At 63.7% G+C, this 18,166-nt stretch overlaps 4 protein-coding genes across 17 annotated transcripts in view; 1 reads left to right on the forward strand and 3 right to left on the reverse strand.

Annotated features, from left to right (window-relative positions):
- Nucleotides 1-2,621: 2,621 nt before the first annotated feature.
- On the reverse strand, nt 2,622-7,268 carry LOC310889506 (ecto-ADP-ribosyltransferase 5-like). 6 transcript variants are annotated; one of them, XM_083817067.1, is made up of 6 exons: nt 6,507-6,707; nt 6,129-6,282; nt 5,613-5,759; nt 4,473-5,187; nt 4,329-4,361; nt 2,622-3,384 (listed from the first exon to the last, which is right to left on the reverse strand). In XM_083817067.1, the coding sequence occupies exons 3-6, from the start codon at nt 5,682-5,684 to the stop codon at nt 3,356-3,358; spliced, it is 849 nt and encodes a 282-aa protein (XP_083673193.1). In that variant the 5' UTR covers nt 5,685-5,759; nt 6,129-6,282; nt 6,507-6,707; the 3' UTR covers nt 2,622-3,355. The 6 variants fall into 6 exon arrangements, with proteins under 6 accessions (XP_083673193.1, XP_083673192.1, XP_083673194.1 ...); XM_083817066.1 differs by lacking the exon at nt 6,129-6,282; XM_083817068.1 differs by lacking the exon at nt 6,129-6,282 and having other exon boundaries at nt 6,558-6,705.
- A 197-nt stretch (nt 7,269-7,465) lies between these two features.
- LOC310892660 (uncharacterized protein) lies at nt 7,466-9,131 on the forward strand (the record flags this gene model as incomplete). The annotated part of the gene is made up of 5 exons (XM_083820757.1): nt 7,466-7,625; nt 7,701-7,761; nt 7,866-7,920; nt 8,075-8,498; nt 8,625-9,131. Exons 1-5 carry the CDS (start codon nt 7,521-7,523, stop codon nt 9,129-9,131), a joined length of 1,152 nt encoding a protein of 383 aa, XP_083676883.1. The 5' UTR covers nt 7,466-7,520.
- A 434-nt stretch (nt 9,132-9,565) lies between these two features.
- Nucleotides 9,566-16,169, reverse strand: CHRNA10 (cholinergic receptor nicotinic alpha 10 subunit). Of its 7 annotated transcripts, XM_083817009.1 has the most exons (5): nt 13,479-16,169; nt 12,176-12,321; nt 11,458-11,612; nt 10,627-11,159; nt 9,939-10,529 (listed from the first exon to the last, which is right to left on the reverse strand). In XM_083817009.1, the coding sequence occupies exons 1-5, from the start codon at nt 13,546-13,548 to the stop codon at nt 10,072-10,074; spliced, it is 1,362 nt and encodes a 453-aa protein (XP_083673135.1). In that variant the 5' UTR covers nt 13,549-16,169; the 3' UTR covers nt 9,939-10,071. The 7 variants fall into 7 exon arrangements, with proteins under 7 accessions (XP_083673130.1, XP_083673133.1, XP_083673131.1 ...); XM_083817006.1 differs by having other exon boundaries at nt 9,568-10,529; nt 10,627-11,612; XM_083817008.1 differs by having other exon boundaries at nt 12,176-16,169.
- Nucleotides 16,170-16,294: 125 nt separating this feature from the next.
- NUP98 (nucleoporin 98 and 96 precursor) overlaps nt 16,295-18,166 on the reverse strand; it is a 37,601-nt gene continuing 35,729 nt past the window's right edge. For all 3 annotated transcript variants that reach the window (XM_083816870.1, XM_083816868.1, XM_083816869.1), the window contains exon 33: nt 16,295-17,950. In XM_083816870.1, the coding sequence (XP_083672996.1) occupies nt 17,733-17,950 (218 nt within the window). In that variant the 3' untranslated portion in view covers nt 16,295-17,732. The remainder of the gene's footprint in view (nt 17,951-18,166) is intronic.

Raw genomic sequence — 18,166 nt, forward strand, 5'->3', positions numbered from 1 at the left:
ACACGTCTCCAACCAGACTCTGCGCCGCCGATCACCACACTCTGAGCTCGGCCAGTCAGCCAGTTCTCAACCCAACTTATTGTCCACTCGTCTATCCCACGCTTTCTCAGCTTTGTTACCAGAATGTCATGGGAGACAGTATCAAAAGCCTTGCCGAAGTCAAAGTAGATGACAACCACTGCTCTCCCCCAATCTACCCAGCTGGTGATGCCATCATAGAAGGCAACGAGGTTGGTCGAGCACGACTTCCCCTTGAGGAATGCATGCTGACTACTCCTCGTAACATTCTTCTCTTCCAATTGCTTGGAGATGGCATCCAGAACAAGCTGTTCCATACCAGTGCTGTTCTAGCTCCAAGTGCAGAGCACAGCACTCTATGGGCTGCCGCAGGGAACGTTAACATCCCACCTAGACCCAGTACAGGCTGGCAGCAGGGAACAAGACAGAGCTGCCAGCCTCGTGTGGTCCAGAGCCAAGGGCAGCGTCTCCCCTCCATGGCCTCGGTGCCTGGTGCAGTCGCAGGGGTCGGATGGTCCCTGTGTCCTGTGATCTCTGCACCAGGGCCGGTGTCCCACCAGAAGGTGGACGAGGGGAGCTTGGCCATGCCCTGTGGCTCGGTGGCTGGGGCTGCTGTCCCCATGTCCCTGCAGAAGAAGTGGCACCGTGGAGGTGACCACTGCAGGAAGTCCAAGCAAAGACATCCTCAGCCTTTGGAGGGTGCAAGCAGTGCAAGCTGTGGTGAAGTGCCCAGGAAGAAAAGTAAGATAAGATAGGAAGATAAGTAACATTTATTGCCTATTACTAACAACCTAGAGAAGTGAGAAACAGAGGAAAGAAATCAAAAACACCTTCCCCCCATCCACCCTCTTCCACTTCCTCCCCCTGATCGGTGCAGGGGAATGCGGACTGGGGTCTGCGGTCAGTCCCTGATCTTCGTCTCCACCGCTCCCTCACGGTCCCTCTCTGCCCCTGCTCCCCGTGGGGTCCCTCCCAGGGGATGCCGTCCTTCCCGAACTGAGCCTGCGGGGGCTGCCCACAGGCAGCAGCTCCTCAAGAACTGCTCCCACACGGCTCCGTCCCACGGAGAAAAGTGCAAAACCAGGGCAGCTCAGAGCCAGTGCCCTGCTCTGCACCTCAGGGCTGCCCAGCTCCCTGTGGGGGATGAGCCCTCACCCAGGGGGAGCCACCACAGCGCTGGGGCACCGGTGAAGTCCCTGCAGCGCTGGGGACATGGCAGGGAGCAGGGGCTGGAAGCAGGGGACAAGACAGAGCTGCCAGCCTCGTGTGGTCCAGAGCCAAGGGCAGCGTCTCCCCTCCATGGCCTTGGTGCCTGGTGCAGCCATGGGGGCGGGGATGGTCCCTGTGTCCCGTGAGCTCTGCACCAGGGCCGGTGTCCCACCAGAAGGTGGACGAGGGGAGCTTGGCCATGCCCCATGGCTCGGTGGCTGGGGCTGCTGTCCCCGTGTCCCTGCAGAAGAAGTGGCACCGTGGAGGTGACCACTGCAGGAAGTCCAAGCAAAGACATCCTCAGCCTTTGGAGGGTGCAAGCAGTGCAAGCTGTGGTGAAGTGCCCAGGCTGGGGCTGATGGAACGTCACAACGGAGGTGTCCATCCCACCCGAGGGGCTCCGTTAGCAGTGGATGAATCGTGGCTGTGGTGGTTTTACTCGGGTAGGCAGCTGAGCTCCACCTCAGCTGCTCTCTCACTCCTCCTCAAAGGGGAAGGGGGAGGAAATACAATGGAAAGGACTCAAGGGTTGAGATAGGGACAAGGAGATCACTCAACAATCATCATGACGGGCAAAACAGACTCAGAGTAGGAAGATAAGTAATATTTATTGCCTATTACTAACAACCCAGAGCAGTGAGAAACTAAAAGCAAACCACAAACACCTTCCCCCCATCCACCCTCTTCCACCTCCTCCCCCCGAGCGGTGCAGGGGAACGGGGACTGGGGGCTGCGGTCAGTCCCTGACGCTTCGTCTCCGCCGCTCCCTCACGGTCCCTCTCTGCCCCTGCTCCCCGTGGGGTCCCTCCCACGGGATGCCGTCCTTCCCGAACTGAGCCTGCGGGGGCTGCCCACAGGCAGCAGCTCCTCAAGAACTGCTCCCACACGGCTCCGTCCCACGGGGTCCATCCCCCAGGAGCAAACTGCTCCAGCACGGGTCCCCCACGGGCGGCAGCTCCCCCCAGACCCCTGCTCCTGCGTGGGCTCCTCTCCACGGGCTGCAGCTCCGGCCCGGGGCCTGCTCCTGCGGGGGCTCTCCATGGGCCGCAGCCTCCTCCAGGCCACATCCACCTGCTCCACCGGGGGCTCCTCCACGGGCTGCAGCGTGGAGATCTGCTCCGTGTGGGACCCGTGGGTGCAGGGGGACAGCCTGCTCCACCAGGGGCCTCTCCCCAGGCCGCAGGGGAACTGCTGCTGCCTGCCTGGAGCACCTCCTGCCTCCTGCTGCACTGACCTTGGGGGCTGCAGGGCTGGTTCTCTCTCCCAGCTGCTGTTCCCCAGGAGGTTGTGGTTTTTTTTTTCTTGTTTTCGTTTTTGTTTTGTTTTGGTTTGTTTGTTTGTTTTTTGTTTTTTTTCCTTTTCTTAAGTATGCTCTCACAGAGGCACAAACAACATCGCTTATTGGACTGGCTCTGGCCAGCAGTTGGGCCTTTATCTAATGTGGGGCAGCTTCTGGATTCTACTCACAGAAGCCACCCCTATGCCCCCCCACTACCAAAACTTTGCCACGTAAATCCACTACAAGTGGTCAAATTCCTGCCTGGGTCTGAGTGTTCATTGCCAGCAGTTCGTGAGACGTGGAACCACCTGTGGAGGTTGGCTGGGTCCAGGTGAGGGTGCAAGCCTTTTCTGGCTGAGAAGTTGCTAAAAATTTTGAAGCTGGAGAAACGTGAAATAATGGGGAAGTGGTAGAAACCTTCCCCTGTCCTGGGGGCTGGGTGCTGCTTGGTGCCGGGTGCTGCCGAGCCCTGCTGTGAGCACGTTCCGGGGTGAGCCCCAGCAGACCAGCCCTGGCACCAGTGACACTGGGCCCAAAGGTGCGTGAGGTGGTGGTGAGACGAGGAGGAGCCTCCAGTGCGAGGCCTTGGCCAGACACTGTCCTCCCCACGCAGAGCAGCAGCATCCCCCGGCCAACAAGGGGGCACTGCTGCTGTCCCCACGATGTCACGGCACGGCACGGCATGGCACAGCACAGGCAGCGTGCCGGGCGGCTCTGCCCCAGGGTCTAGCTGGACTCCACACACCGCTTGTGCGCTGCTCCGGGTTGCTCTGCCACAGACCGCGGGTGAGGCGTCCTCTGCATGGCCGATGGCTTTTCTCCTCGGGGCCGCCAGCTGGGCACTGCCCTTCACAGCTCCTCTCTGTGCCTGGGACCAGCTGCAGAGGGATGGGTTGGTCAGCCGCTCGCTGGCTCAGCCCCGCAGCAGCGGCACGGGCACTGCCTGTGGCTGTGGGGTCTGCAACGACCCCATTGAGGCTGAGCCCCTTCCCCTGCACAGAGACCCCGAAATGCGGTTAGAGGTCTAAACAGGCTCCCAGCAGGCAGCCCTGCAGTTAGCTGCTCCTAACGGACGCGCTGTGTTGGTGGGTAGCCCTCGCACAGAGGGCACGCTTGCCCACATTGCCCAGCCGTCCCCAGAGCTGTGCCGTGCGTGACACGAGCCAGCAGTGTGTGCCTGCGGCCCAGAAAGGCAACTGCATCCTGGGCTGTATTGCTAGAGGGGTGGCAGCAGGGGAGGGAGGAGATTGTGCCCCTCTGCTCTGCCCTCATGAGGCCCCATCTGGAGCCCTGCGTCCACATCTGGGGTCCCAGCACAAGAAGGACGTGGGGCTGTTAGAGCAGGTCCAGCCATGACAATGATCAGAGGCTGAAGCACCTCCCCTATGGAGAAAGGCTGAGAGAGCTGGGGATGTTCAGCCTGGAGAAAAGAAGGCTCTGGGAAGAGCTCGTAGCATCCTTTCAGTATTTAAAGGGAGCTTATAAAAAAGATGGAGAAGGACTCTTTACTCAGGTAGATAAGGGCCAGGACAAGGGGGAATGGCTTAAAAACTAAAAGAGTGGAGATTTAGGTTAGAGGTTAGGAGGAAATTCTTCACTCAGAGGGTGGTGAGGCAGTGGCACAGGTTGCCCAGAGAAACTGTGGATGCCCCATCCCTGGAGGTGTTCAAGGTCGGGCTGGATGAGGCCCTGGGCAACCTGATGTAGTGGGAGGTGTCCCTGCCTATGGCAGGGGAGTTGGAACTGGATGATCCTTGAGGTCCCTTCCAACCTGAGCTGTTCTGGGATACCACAATTCTATGACACCTGTGGGGGTTCCTACCTGTGCTGCCCCTGCACTCCGGGCTCTTCTCGTCTGGGGGGAAAGCAGAAGGTCTGGCATCAGTCCCGGCCCCGGCAGCCCCGGCCGCACAGCACCGGGACGATGCCACAGGAGCAGCTGGGGGTGCCCGAGCCCCTTACTCACACCCCAGGAAGGCGCAGTTGAAGTGGCTGCAGGTCCTGTTGGCGCTCCGCAGGACAAAGCGGTGACTGCCCTCGTCCGGGAAGACCCAGAAGATCTCATGGCCAGGGATCAGCACCTCCTCCTCCTCCGTGTACAGGGAGAAGGCGTGGATGGGGACCCCAAAGCAGCTGCGGATGCTGAGGAACGTGTCCTGCCCAAAGCTCTCTGCCTGCTCCCTCCTGAAGGAGGAGGAGGCGAAGGAGCCGAACCTGAAGGGGCTGGCGCCCTGCAGCTGGTAGCGGGTGTGGGCGATGCCCCGGTACACCGGTGTCCTGTAGGTGGCCTCGCAGGGCCCCCGCAGCAGCTGCATGGCTCTGGTCAGGTAGAAGTGCAGCGCCTTGAAGGGGAAGCTGGCGTTGTAGGTGGCCCGCGACCGCCCGGCCGCCCTCATGGCCGTGTTGAAGAAGTAGTGCAGGCTGTTGTCCGTGTACGCGATCACGGCCTGGCCGTACTCATCCTTGAAGCCGGGGGGCAGGCGGGCGGCCAGCGAGCCCTTCACCTGCTGCCACCGCTCCCCGGCGCGTGCCCAGACCCTGCCAAAGAGCCTGGACCTGCCCCGTGCCTGCTCCTGCTCCAGCAGCGCCGGCCCTGCTGCCTCCATCGCCTCCGTGCACCCCTCGTACTGGTCATCAAAGGCGTCGCGGCTCATGTCCATCAGGAACTGGGGGGTCCCCGCCTGTGCGAGGGAGCGGGGCTGGGGGGTGCATGCTGGATGCTGGAGCCCCCTCCCCAGGTGCCGCTTGTCATGTACCGGGTTAGAAGTGCCCGTGCATCCTCGTGGCATTCCCCTGCCCTGCCGTGGGTCTCTGCCCCTCCCCGAGCCGGAGCACTGTGCCCCTTGGGGCTCCCCAGGCACTGGGGGCGATGCAAGAAAGTACCTTTGCAGCGGCAAGCAGCGGGAGGGCGAGCAGCACCTGCATGGCTCAGGGCAGAAACCCTTCCTTCGCCTGCGAGGCCGAGGAGATACCCACCCCACAGCAAGCCCTGGCACGGGGACAGCGGTGGCAAAGCGCAGAAGTAAAAGTGAAAGCAGCAGGCTGGCAAGGAACCGGCACCAAAGGCAGCGGGATGGGGGTGCTGCACTGCAGGGCCCCCACTCACCCAGGGGGCTGCCAGCAGGGCCCCGAGGCACAGCCATGTCCAGCGCAGCCGTGGGATCGTCCTCAGGCCCATTGCACCCCCGGCTTTGTGGGGACGGGTGTTGGTGAAGCCTCGGGAGGAGCCTCAGAGTGCTGCACAAGGAAGAGCCTGGGACGTGCCCGTGTGGGGCCGTTCACCATCAGGGACAAGGGCAGCCATCAGATGCAAAAAAAAAAATCCATAAAGGGTCACCCCGCATCCCCCTGGCTCAGGAAGGACAGAGGCTTTGCCAGGCAGGGAGTAGCCCCCGAGGTGATGAGGGGCGCCCCGGGGATGCCAGCTGCCCCCATCCTGCAGCTCCCTCCCAGCCCTTCTATAGCTGAGGCCGTGCATATGTTTGTCAGCGCACTTGAGCAGCACGTGTCCATCTGTCCGGCACAGGCACGAGGCGAGTGCTCAGCCCACACATCCCCGGGACCCACCATGGCCTGACCCCAACATTTTGTGCATTCATGGCCGGGACGGGGAGAACATCACCTGGAGGGGCCGATCCCAGGGCTGCCGATGCAGGCAGGGCCTGGCCGGATCCTGGCACCCAGCCCCACGCTGCTGCTGCTCCCTCGAGGCTGGCAGCAGCGGGACCAGGGCTCGCCGCCCCCTTTCCTTCCCTGTGCAGGCACCGGGGCCAGAGCTGCCGGAGGGAAACAGCCTGGGATGGCTCCTGACCGCTGCTCGTCCCCTGCTCAGCCCTGCCTGCAGCACAGGGATGGGGCCCCCTGCCAGCCCCAGGGCTGCACCCCACAGGGGGACCCCCCAGTCCCGTGGGGTCCCGCAGAGCTGCCCTCGCTCCCCACCAGCCGGGCAGGCAGCAGCCCCCAGGCTCCCGTCCCGGTGCCCCCGGAGGTGTCCCCATACCGGTGGTGTCCCTGTACCGGTGGTGTCCCTGTACTGGCGGTGTCCCTGTACCAGTGGTGTCCCTGTACTGGTGGCATTCCCAGCGGTGATGTCCCTGCGGGTGGGTGCCCCTGTCCACGGGTGTCCCTGCGGGTGGGTGTCCCAGCCCAGCAGGCCCTGGGAGCCCTGTGCAGGGCCAGGACTGAAACCGGAGCTGCAAAAGAGAAAACAGGAAAGGGGCAGACCCGGAGCCTCCGCTCGCTCGCTTGCTTTCATTTTCTGCACGCCGGGGTGCCTGCGGCCTGGCCCTGCCCAGCTGCCATCGCCCTGCTTCTCTGTGCAGGAACCAAACCCCAGGGAAGGGAAATTCCAGCAGCTGCAGGACAAGCCCGGGGCCCGGCCACCCCACAGCCCAGGAGGGCTTAGGGGGGAGACCAGCCAGGCGGGGGGGACATGGGGTGGGTTCCTGCTGGACCCCGCGTTCGGCATCGAGAGGCTCCCATTGACATCAAAGCTCCGTTCGGGGCCACTGGCTGGAAGGAGGGAGAAGAACTGCGTGGTGTCACAAAGGGGGGGTGCGTGTGTGCCGCGCCGTGCCCCAAAGGGGGCCCTGCAGGAGTGGGAGCGGGCAGTGGGCATCGCGGTCTGGCACCATCTCGGTGGGCTCCAGCTCGCGGGGGGGTCCGGGGTGCTTGGTAAGGCTGGCCGGGGAGGGGCAGCCCTGCAGAAGTGGGGTCACCTTGCATGGGCCATGGGCAGAGCAGGCTGCGCCCCTCCTGTGGCACCCCAGCACCCGTGGGCAGCATCCCCCATCCGTGTGCAGGGCCCCGGCACAGAGGGGGGGCTCACGGGGCGGGGGGGTCAAGCCCCAGGGGATGCTGTGGGTGCTGGTGGTGTCGTCCCCGTGCTGGGGGCTCCTCTCCCAGCCGCTGGCGTTGGTGCTGAGCCCTTCTCGTGGCTCACGAAATTCGGGGCTCTGTGTCACAGGCCTGTGCCCGCCACCTGGGGACCTGCAGCATCGCCGGAGCTGGTGCCATGGGGGGCCCTGGCCTCCCCCCCCCATCCGAGCTGCTCCCGCTGCTGCTGCTGCTGCTGCGGCTGAGCGTGGTGTCCGCGGTGCTGCGGGTCCGGCGGCTGCGGGTAGGTGACAGAGCTGTGGGGCAGGGGGTGCGGGGGCTGCCCCCCCCCTCACCCATCTACCTGGGGCTCCTGCAGAGGAACTGGCGGAGGCTGAGGAAGCAGAGGCCGGCGAGAGCCCAGCGCGAGGAGCGGAGCGGTGAGTGGCCCCCCCGCCGGCACTGGGCACCCCAAGGGCTGGCACCCCCGGCGGGGGGCTGAGCGGGGGGGCTCCCGGCCGCTCACCCGCTCTGGCCCCGGCAGCTTCTCTGCGGATGGAGGCAGCAGCGGGGACGGCCTCGCCGGGACGGGAGATGGGGTGAGTGCTGCCCGGGCTGACCCCGGCCCCCCAGGGGCTGCAGGGCCCGGGGCTGGGCTCCGGGGCTCTGCCCGGGGACGGGGCCGCCCCCAGGTCCCCCCCCCCAAGGGCAGGGGGGCAGCGGGGGCTCCTCCATCTCCATCTCCTCCCGCAGGACGAGCCTGGCACCGAAGGGCGCGGAGCCTCCCCAGGCACCGCTGGCCTCCCTGGCGTCCCTGGCGTCCCTGGTGTCCCTGGCCTCCTCCTCCTCCTCCCGGTGCTCCCTCTACTCCTTCCCGGAGCCCTGGCCGGGCGCACTGGCCGAGCTGGCCGCCCTCGTCCCCCCGGGACCCCCGGAGCCGCCTCGGCCGCCACCTCCCCCCCTGCAGGGCTCCGACCCCCGCCGCCCCCCGGGGCCGTGCCTCCAGCGCCTCCCCGGGGACGGGGCGCGGAGCCCCGCGGGCTCGGAGCCGCCCCGGCCCCGTTCGCCCCCCGTCGGCCCCGGGGGGGCGGCCCCGGCGGAGCCCGTCCTGGCGCTGCTGCGCGCCGCCCGCCGCTCCCGGGCCGCCACCGAGCGCCGCTGCCGGCTGCTGCGGGCGGTGCTGGAGCGGCGGCGGGGGGCGGCGGGGGACGGCCGGCAGGGACCCCCCCGGCGGCGGAGAGAGCGCCGGGAGCCCCCCCGGGAGCCCCCCCGGCCCCCCGTGACGGTGCGCGTCCGGCTGGAGCTCCTCGACACCGGGGGGTGGCAGTGGTGCCTCGGGACAGAGGTGCCGCGGGGGGGCACGGACACGGAGACCGGCACGGACACGGGCACGGGCACGGACACGGACACGGACACGGACACGGACACGGACACGGACACGGACACGGACAGGAGCCTCCTGCTGCAGCCGGACGGGAGCATCCCAGGGGATCCCCGCAGGAGCATCCCAAAGGAACCGGACCGGAGCATCCCGGGGGATCCCCGCAGGAGCAGCCCCCTGGGGCCGTGCTGGGTGCCCACGGGTGGGGTCCGGCCCCGAGTGGCCGTGGGGCTCTGCCGGGCCGGGCAGTGCCTGCAGGAGACCTGCGCCAGGCTGTGGCAGTGGGTGAAGGCCCGCTGGAGGCAGCGCTGCCGCTCGCTGCCCTTCTGGGAGCGCTGGTCCTACAGGGTCGGTGGGCTCCTCTGGCCCCGGGCAGGGGGCCAAGCACCAGGAGAGGCTCGCAGTGCTCCTTCGGGCTCAGCCCATTAAAGGGTTTCTCCTTCACGGGGTGTGGGTGTTCGTTTCCCCGTCCCCGGGGGTCAAACACAGCAAGGATGGGCTGGCGCTGGCCACAACTGGTGGTCACGAAACGAGCTGGTATCTCACAGGGTTGTGCTGGCCTCCAGAGGGACGTGGCCGGGCTGGGAAAGGGGCTGCGGGAGCCTGGGGGGGGGGGGGAGGGGGCTCACGCATGACCATGACCCACCTCAAGTCTCTCAATTCGTGTTCTGGATTCCTCTTCAGCCGCGTTTCTCCCTGCCATGCCAGCCTGGCTGCACGCGCACCCTGCACCAGCAGCATGCTGGTGGCACTGGGAGCCATCACTGGTGCCCCCACTCACCTGCACTTGGCTGTGCTGCCCCCCCCCACCCCCCGCCCCCCCACCCCCTTTCTCCAGAAGCCCCTGAGGCTGAGCTCAGCAGTGAATGGGCTCCCCTGGAGCAAATCCCTGGTGCTCCAGCACCCTGCAAAGTGCAGCCCTGGGCTTATGAGAAGAGGGAGTGGGGGGGTTGAGGGGTTTTGGGGGAGATGTGGGCTGCACCGATAGCAGTGCCCTGCCTGCCCAGGTATACCTATATGTATACATCCACACCCACGCACGCAGCCCCCCCGGGAAAGGCTCTGCCCACCCCAGGCAGGAGGCAGAAGCCAGGAGACGCACGCTGCAGGGTTTATTCCCACTTTGATTTCTGCACCTGGGTCCGTGGGGCACGGTGCATCGAGCACCAGCGGGGACAGGGGCTCACCCCAGCCAGGACCCCCAGGCTCAGCCCCCCGGCATGGGGGGGGGGGGCTCCCAACACCTCCCCAGCACTTCTGGAGCCCCCGTCTGTCACCACTGTCCCTGCTGTGCCTGCTCCGGAGCCCCCGACCATACCAGGGAAGAGCCACCCACGGGACACCCGGGGCGGTGTGTGTGGTGGTGCCGTCAGGCGGCTTTGCCGATGACCAGCACGCTCATGAGGAAGACCATGATGAAGAAGACCCACATGAAGAAGCGATCCATCACCTTGGCCACCTTCTTCCACTCCCCGGCGCGGCGCTGGGCGGCTCGGTGGCGTCGGAAGCAGCCGGCGATGTAGCCCACGCTGCTCAGCAGCACGTGGTGGTGGCAGAGGCAGTGGCTGCGGGGACACGGCCCCGGCTGGGCGCCCACCCCAGGGTGCTCCTGCGGCCCCATTCCGCCCGTGCCCGCCTGCCGGGGGCTGCTGCAGCTCTCGCCAACCTCGCAGACGCAGAGGGCGCGGGCCAGGTGGTGCAGGATGAGGCGCCGTGCCCACGGCGGCACCGGCCTGGCCCCCGGCCCGCAGTGGTGGACGTTCATGATGAAGATGGTCAGCGCGGTGGAGGCGGCGATCATGGTCATGGTGGCGATGTAGTACTTCCCTGCAAGGCGGGCGGTGGTGCTGAGGGGCAGGGGCAGGGACCCCCCCTCGCCACGAGGGCCCCGTCCCCAGCACCCCCTGGCCCCTCGAGGGCTCACCGATGAGCGGCACGCTCTCCGACGGCGGCATGCTCTCCGCCACCAGCAGCTGGAAGACGGTGAGGGCCAGCAGCACCGTCACCCCCAGCGAGACCTTCTCCCCCGAGTCGGCCGGGAGGTAGAAGCCCAGGGGCGCCAGGAAGGAGATCATGACGCAGGGCAGGAGCAGGTTGAAGATGTAGAAGGAGGCGCGCCGCTTGAGCAGCAGCGTGTAGGTGACGTCGGGGTAGGGCTCTGAGCAGCACCCATAGGTGACGACGTTCCTCGTGGCCGGCATGCCCAGCACCTCCCACTCCACGTTCTCCACGAAGTCCGTCAGGTCGCCCGCGTCCAGCCGGTTGCGGAGGTCGATCTGGTTCCCGTTGTAGGTCCAGGAGCCGAAGGTGAGGCGGCACTGCTGCCCGTCGAAGGGGAAGTAGGAGACGTCCACCTTGCAGGAGCTCTTGGTGATGGCGGGCGAGTCCCACATGATGTGCCCGTCGGAGCGCAGCACCACGTTGGTCTCCATCGAGCCGCTGAACCGGTCGTCGGCGCTGGGGCAGGGGTGGCCGTGGGGCAGCTGCCGTGGTGCTGAGCCCCAGCAGGGCGCGGGGCTGGGGGCTGGGGCTGGTGCGCGACCCCCACACTGCACCCCCCCAGCATCCCCCTGCCCTCCCGGGGTGAGCTTGTCCCTTGGTGTGGTCCCACACCTGCTGATGGCCCCTCAGTCCCCCCAGCCCAGCAAGGATGACGGCCTCAAGCCCACTGGGACCCCTTCCTCCAGCCCCAAGTTTGCGATGCCCCCCTGCAGCCCCCCCAGGTCGGGGAGCAGCAGGGGCGAGCGCGACCCACTTGTTGTAGAGGACGATGTCCGGCCTCCAGACGTAGCTGCTGGGGATGCGGATGCTGTCGATGCCGCCGTAGGCGTCCTTGTCCCAGGTGAGGTGGGCGTCCAGCCAGGCCTGGCGGACCCACAGGTAGGAGGTGAGGACCTGGTTCCTCTCGTCCTGCGAGGGCAGAGGGTGCCAGCACCGCCTGCAGCCCCCCCGTGTCCACAAGGGCTTTGAGGGGCTGAGATGGTGTCCAGGGGGTTGTGCTGAGGTTGTAGGGTTTGAGCTGGTTTGGCGGGGATATGAACTGGTTTCAAGAGGTTTGAGCTGATTTTGGGAGCTGCTGGACTGGCTTTGAGGGGTCTGGACTGGTCTGGGGTGTCTGGGATGGTTTTGAGGCATCGGAGCTGGTTTTGAGAGGTCTGAGCTGTTTCCCAGCTGTCTGAGCTGATTTGGGGGCATCTGGACCACTTTGAGGGGTCTGAGCTGGCTTCAGATGGTCTGAGCTGATTTTGGTGTGGCTGAGCTGATTTCAAGAGGTCTGAACTGATTTTGGGGCAGCAGGGCTGGCTTTGTGGGGCCTGAGCTGCTTTGTGGGGCTGAGCATCATCTTGGGGGTCGGGCAGGACCCACCGTTAGAGCAGAGCCCAGGCGCGCGGTGCCAGGAGCGTGATGGGGACAGAGGCGTGCCGGTGCCGGGGACAGAGGCGTGCTGGTGCCGGCCGGGTGCCGGTGCTCACCATGTCGATGATCTGGGACAGGGTGACCTGCAGGGTGACGTTGAGCGCCCGGTCCGTGTCCTCCGCGGGGCGCAGGGCGCTGGAGTAGTTGGCGAAGAGGTCGTGGAGCAGCTTGTGGGCGAGCCTGCCCTGCGCGCCCCCGCAGCCTGCGGGACCCGACACGGGGTGAAGAGGTGCGACGGCAAGCGTGGGGACACCGCCCCCCTCCCCACGGCTGGGACCCCACCAGATCCTGCCCAGCGCTGCTGCTGGGACCCCCATGCCCTCCGGTCCAGTCCCCACCTTTGCCTTCCCTCGCCACCCTCCAGGGATGCCCAAGCTGAGCCGAAGCCCCTGCCTGTGACAGCCCCGTGCACTGGCTCCCCCATTCCCCATCCCATATTTCTGGCAGTCCAACCCCAGAATTTGTTTTTTTTTCATATAATCACAGAATCAAAGAATCTCAGAATCTCCCCAGCTGGAAGGGACCCACAAGGATCGAGTCCGACTCCTGTCTCCACACAGGAGCACCCAAAAATCAGACCCTATGTCTGAGAGCGTTGTTCAAACACTTAGAATCATAGAACCATGGAATCTCCCCAGTTGGAAGGGACCCATGGGGATCATCGAGTCCAACTCGGTGCCGTGCCCACTGCCCTGGGGAGCCTGTCCCAGTGCCCGACCACCTCTCCGTGAAGAACCTTTTCCTAACACCCAGCCTGACTCCTGTTACAGCTCCATGCCGTTGAACAAATCTTTCTCCTATTTGCCAAATATTTCTACTGTTTTCTATGATTCCTGTTATTTCTATTATTTCTGTTCCTGGTCCCACCAAAGCCAGGAGGAGCTCTGGTTCCTGGGGGGAGGAAGCACCCCAGAACAGGGGTGGGAAGAAGGGATCTGTTCCCCCCGCTCCAGCCCCTCTTTAGGGCCATTTCTTGGCTAATGAGAGCCCCCAGGCCAGTGCAGCAGCCGGCGCCTGTCCTGTCTTTGCTGGAAGCTGGACGAGCTGGATTGCGTTTCATGGGCGGCAGGCACCGGGCGAGATGCGCTTACAGAGCCGGGCATCGCCGCCAGCAGTGCCGGAACCCGGGCTGCTCCGTGCAGGCGGTGGATCTGCAGCACAGCCCGCGGTGAGTCCCCGCTCCCCAGAGCCCCCGGGGCTGGGACCGGGCAGTGGGGGCCCAGGGCAGACCCTGCCCGCTGGCTGCAGCTCCCAGGGGGTTTGCTCCGCTCACCCAGTTTATTGAACCGGGGCCCTGCTGGTCCCAGTTCAGGCTGGCAGGCGGCAGCCCCGGCACCGACACCTTCCCCAGGCACTTACCTGGGGCCAGGACGGTGCTGGCGAGGCCGAGCGCCAGCAGCCACCCGGGCAGGCGAGCGCCCGGCTCCATCCTCGTGCTCCCGGGGCCGTCAGGTGCCGGGCGCTGGGGACATCGTGGGTGTCACCTGCTGTCTGTGCGGGATGTGCCCGCCAGCCCCTCCTCGCGCAGCATCTCCCAGGAGCCGGGGAGGGTTTCGGTGCAGCATTTAAGGGCTCGGCGCTGGCTGACGTCAGGGCTGGGGACGGAGGCTGCCCCGACGTGGGCACGTGAGAAAGGCAAACGGCCAAAACCGATGGGCGAGAGATGCCCCGAAAGGCTTTGTATGGGGAAATAGGTGCGATAAGCCCGAACCGGGCACAGCCTCTGCCCCAGGGAGGCCAGCAATGGCCTCCAGTGAGGGAGGAGGAGGAGAAGGAGGAGGAGGAGGAGGAAAGGTTGAGCTGCACCCTGGCTGGGTCCCCTGGAGGCCACAAAGGGTGGTGTTGGAGGTGATGGAGGCAGTGGTGGGTGGGTGCAGACCCTGTGGGTGGAACCACCTCTGGGGAGTCTGTGCCAGCGTTTGGCCGCCCTCATGGTAAAGAAATTTTTCCCAATGTCCGTTCCGACCCCCCCGGTGCGGCTTTGTGCCATTCCCAGTGTTCTGCCACCGGTTACAAGGGAGCAGAGACCGGCACCTCCCTCCGCGCTTCCCCTCCTCAGGAAGCTGCAGAGAGCGCTGCGGCTGCCTCTTGGGCTCCGTCCTCCACACGGGACAAACCGAAGTGCTGGGGGATTTTGGATACAGGAGGCAAAGCAGCGGGTGGCAGCGGGGTCCCTGTGTCGCTCATCTCCTCCCGGTCCCGCGGCACCCCCTTGGCACCCTTCCTATGCTAATCCCCGGCAGCAGATGCCAAGCAGAGCCCGATCGGTTTTAAGGCTGGAGGTTTTGTTTCCAGGCGGTGAATTATTCATCCCCCGCCTGCAGGCCCGGCCACACTGCTCCCCGGGGCCCGCCGCGAGCGCCAGGGCAGCAGCTGGGCTCGCAGAGAGGCAATTACCGTAATGGAAGGAGGTGAAGGCGGCGCGACCCGGCTTCCTGCGTGCCCGCGGCCTCGCCGTGGGTGTCACCTTTACAAGAGCTGGCCCCAGCCAGCCCGAGTGTGGCCGCTGCCACCCGTGTCTGGGACAAGGGACTCGGGGCACCCGACTCCAGCCCCAGCCCTGGGGGCTGCTGCCCCCAGCACGGGGCAATGGGGGGAGACCCCCGGTCCTTCGGTCCCTTGTTGAAGCCGTTCCAGCTTCCGTGCAGCACAGAAAGGCACGTCCTTCTGCTCGCCCTGAGCTCTACCTGGGCTTCTGCCTCACCTCCCTTCGGCAATCCCAAGGACTTTCCCTCAGTACCGCTTCTGGTCACACCACGCTGGCGGGCTGAACGCTGGCACTGCCGGTGTCGGCACCACACCACCGCAGGTTTGTTTGCTCCTTGTCCATCCCCTTCCCGACTGCAGGTGAGCACTGAACTTTTGTTAAAAAAAATGACCCACAAGTCCAAAACTTCAGCCCAAGGTGGAGGGGCCTGCTCAGGGGCCAGCGCTCCCACCCGTCAGAGCTGCAGGTGGCCGGGATCCCCGGAGACCGCCTCGTCCGAACCTTCTCCGTTGCCTTTCTGGGGACAGAGGAGAGGCTGCCCGGCTCCCCTGCTTGAAGGCAGAGACGGGCTCTTGCTCACCTCTGAGGCTCCGCAGGAAGCTCCCCGTGGCCAGGGCCTTTCACAGGTATGGGGGTGGCCGCTGCCGCAGGCCAGCTCCCTCAGGGCTTACGGGGGCACCCGGTCAGGTCCCAGTTTGAGCACTCCTCAACCTCGCCCACCAGAGGCCCTTGTCCCAGCCTTTCCCCGTCTCAGGGAGCTGGGGCTGCTGAAGACCAGCCTCACCCATACTGATGGGGATGAGGCCATCCAGCACCTTTCCCAGGTCTGTTGTTATCCCATCCCCATCCCACAGTGCACCCACGTTTCTCCTAGGCTAACTGCTGCTGCTGACGTACTGGAAAAGTCTGTTCTTGTTGCTCTTCACATCCCCCAAAAGATTCAGCTAGGGGGGCTTTGGTGTTCCTCATGCCACCCCCGCATGCTCAGAGCCTCTCCATTCCTCTGAGGTCACCCATCCCTTCTTCCAGCCCTTGTGTTTGCCTCGTGTGAGAAAGTTGTGTTTTTGCAATAGAAAAATCCTCTAACCTGGCGCATCCACATGTGATTGTGCAGGCATGGCAGCGGCATAGCGGGGGAGTACGTTAAGCAGATAAGGGGAAGGTCCTCCCGCTGTCCCAAAATAAGGGGGATCCTTAAGAAAAACAGGATGAGCAGTGCGAAATCAGTAAAAACTAAAATCAGAGGCCCTCTAGTCACAAGAAAAGAAGGGGAAAAAAGGGAAAGGAGAAATTAACGGTTGGTGAAATAAAATTGTACACCTATGGCATAGAAGTGCGTCAAGGGGGTTGTGAACCCATAGTACTCAGTCAGTGAGGAAACGGGAGAAATCAGGTGTTGGGTAACAGGGAGTATAAGGTTAGGATGTGTTTTTGCTGGGCACTCCGGCTTGCAGGATGCCCGCCACTGCAATTGCAAATAAAACAGCTTCAAAGAAGTTCCTGTCTGAGAAAATTATTGAGATTTCTCTCACACTCGTTCCCGTCTCTCAGAATCCAGCCAAGGATCCGACCTTCCTAAAGAGCCGGCACCTGCCCACCACCAAGCCCAAATCACTCAGGTGAGACGAACCCCAGGACACACGCCTGTGGAACTGAAGTCTTATTAAAAAGCAAAGAAAACGGTGGGAATACTATAAACATTTTATTTATTGTTTTCAAAAAGACAGGAAAATAATCTAGATCATTTTATTTATAACTTTTAATAAAAACCTTTACATAATCCTCATGCATAAAGACCTTCAACGAGCCAATGCAAAGCAGCACCGAGCAGGCTCGAGGCCACTGCCACCAGCGGCTGGCTAGCTGTGGCAGGAGGCGGTGCTGCGGTAACCCTGAAATCAGAGCAGACCAATAGACAGCTTTTTTTCTTCCAAAAATAGTCGGTTTCTAAACACAGTAACAGTGAAGACTGTACACACTAGAGCAAATTGACATTGCCAGCTGTTCGCTCGCGGGATGTTCTTATGCTGACGGCGGCTCCACTCGATGTAACCCAGCTACGCAGCAAGCACAGAGATGACGGCAGGCTCCCGGCTACGCGCGTCGGTCGGAGGGGCTGCGCGGGCACCGTGCCCCTCGGGCAGCCTGGCTCCGGCAAGCACCGCGCCGGTGTGCATGGCAGAGCGCTGTGGTGCTCGTCTACACGGGCACCTGCCTCACGCGTGGCTGTGAAGAGGCAGCCCGGAGCTCCCGGGCTGCTTGCTCCGTGGGCACGCGTGACCGACCTTTTGGCATAACTTGTGCAGAATTTGCCCCCTCCGATCAGAAGCGCCTGGCCTGGGGCCCTGAAGCACGGCGGGTACTGGGACAAGCTCCTGTGTTTTACTGCATGGTGACAACACACTGCGTGTGGGGCCCAGATGTCTGTCTTCAGAGGCGCGGACAGCACAGAGCACACCGTAAGGCACACACGTAGGTGTCAGCTCCCCCCCTGAGGCAGAGAAGCAGCTTTCTTGGGTTTTGGAGATGGAGGATGGAGAAACGAGAAACACCACACTTGCAGGTCTCCAACTTAGCAAGAGAACGCAGGCAAAGACAAGTCTTCTGAAGTTAGTTTCTTCTCCCACCCCCCACCCACAGAGCAAACGTTTAACATAAAGCCCCAGTTAAAGCTTATCCTTGGTCAGTTCAGGTACCAAAGGCTCGGCAGTAACAGGCGCAGTCCCGCCGCAGCGGGCACGCCCAAGACAAACTGTCCCAGAACTTGCTTCACCATCCTCTGTGCCGCAACCAAGGAGTAAAACGGATCTGCCAGGAGATGAAGCCCCCTCTGTACCCCCTCCACAGGCACAACCTCACCTGCAGTCAGGTTCTACAAGAGGGATTTTATTAATTCTTGGAAAGTGTCATGTAGTTGAGGGTGCCAGCCAGCAAGGCCCAACGGGGTCTCGCTGGTCCCCCGGGTTACAAAAATTCCTGCCATAGCCCATGTACTAAAGCCACTTTAATACCTCTATGGAAAAACCGGTGTGGCTGGAGGCTGCTGCCAAGGGAATGCTTACCCTTAGAGCAGGGAAAGGGTGAGCAAATGGTAAAAACCTGTCTGTCCGTGAAGAGATTCGTCCTCACTGAGTCACTACCGTCAGCTCCCGTAAGTAAGACTGGGTGAGACTACGCAGCTCCTCCAAGGCATAGTCCTCTGGCATCGGCAGCCGTCCAATGTGGGGAGCAAGCAGGCGAAGGGGGACGCGCTGCACAGCAGGGGTGGAGTCGGAGATGGGCTCTGGGGTGCGCTGCAGGCTGAGGACCACCCTGAACAGGTTAGCGATGCGCTTGGCCATGTCTGGGAAGAGCAGGACGGTCAGTGTTTATGCGCACCCCATACCACACTCCACAACGGGAGCTAGCATGCGAACACCTGTGAGCTTACACCTTGTTGAGGAACGCACTTAACTACAACTCAAGAGAATTCTTGAGCAAAGGCATTTGGCTGGGTTGGTAAACCTATGCCCTGCTACGACTTCGTCTTTTCTCAGCTCCAGCAGTGAATCTCAACTCC

Source organism: Anser anser, assembly GCF_964211835.1.
Source record: "Anser anser genome assembly, chromosome: 1".
NCBI lineage: Eukaryota > Metazoa > Chordata > Aves > Anseriformes > Anatidae > Anser > Anser anser.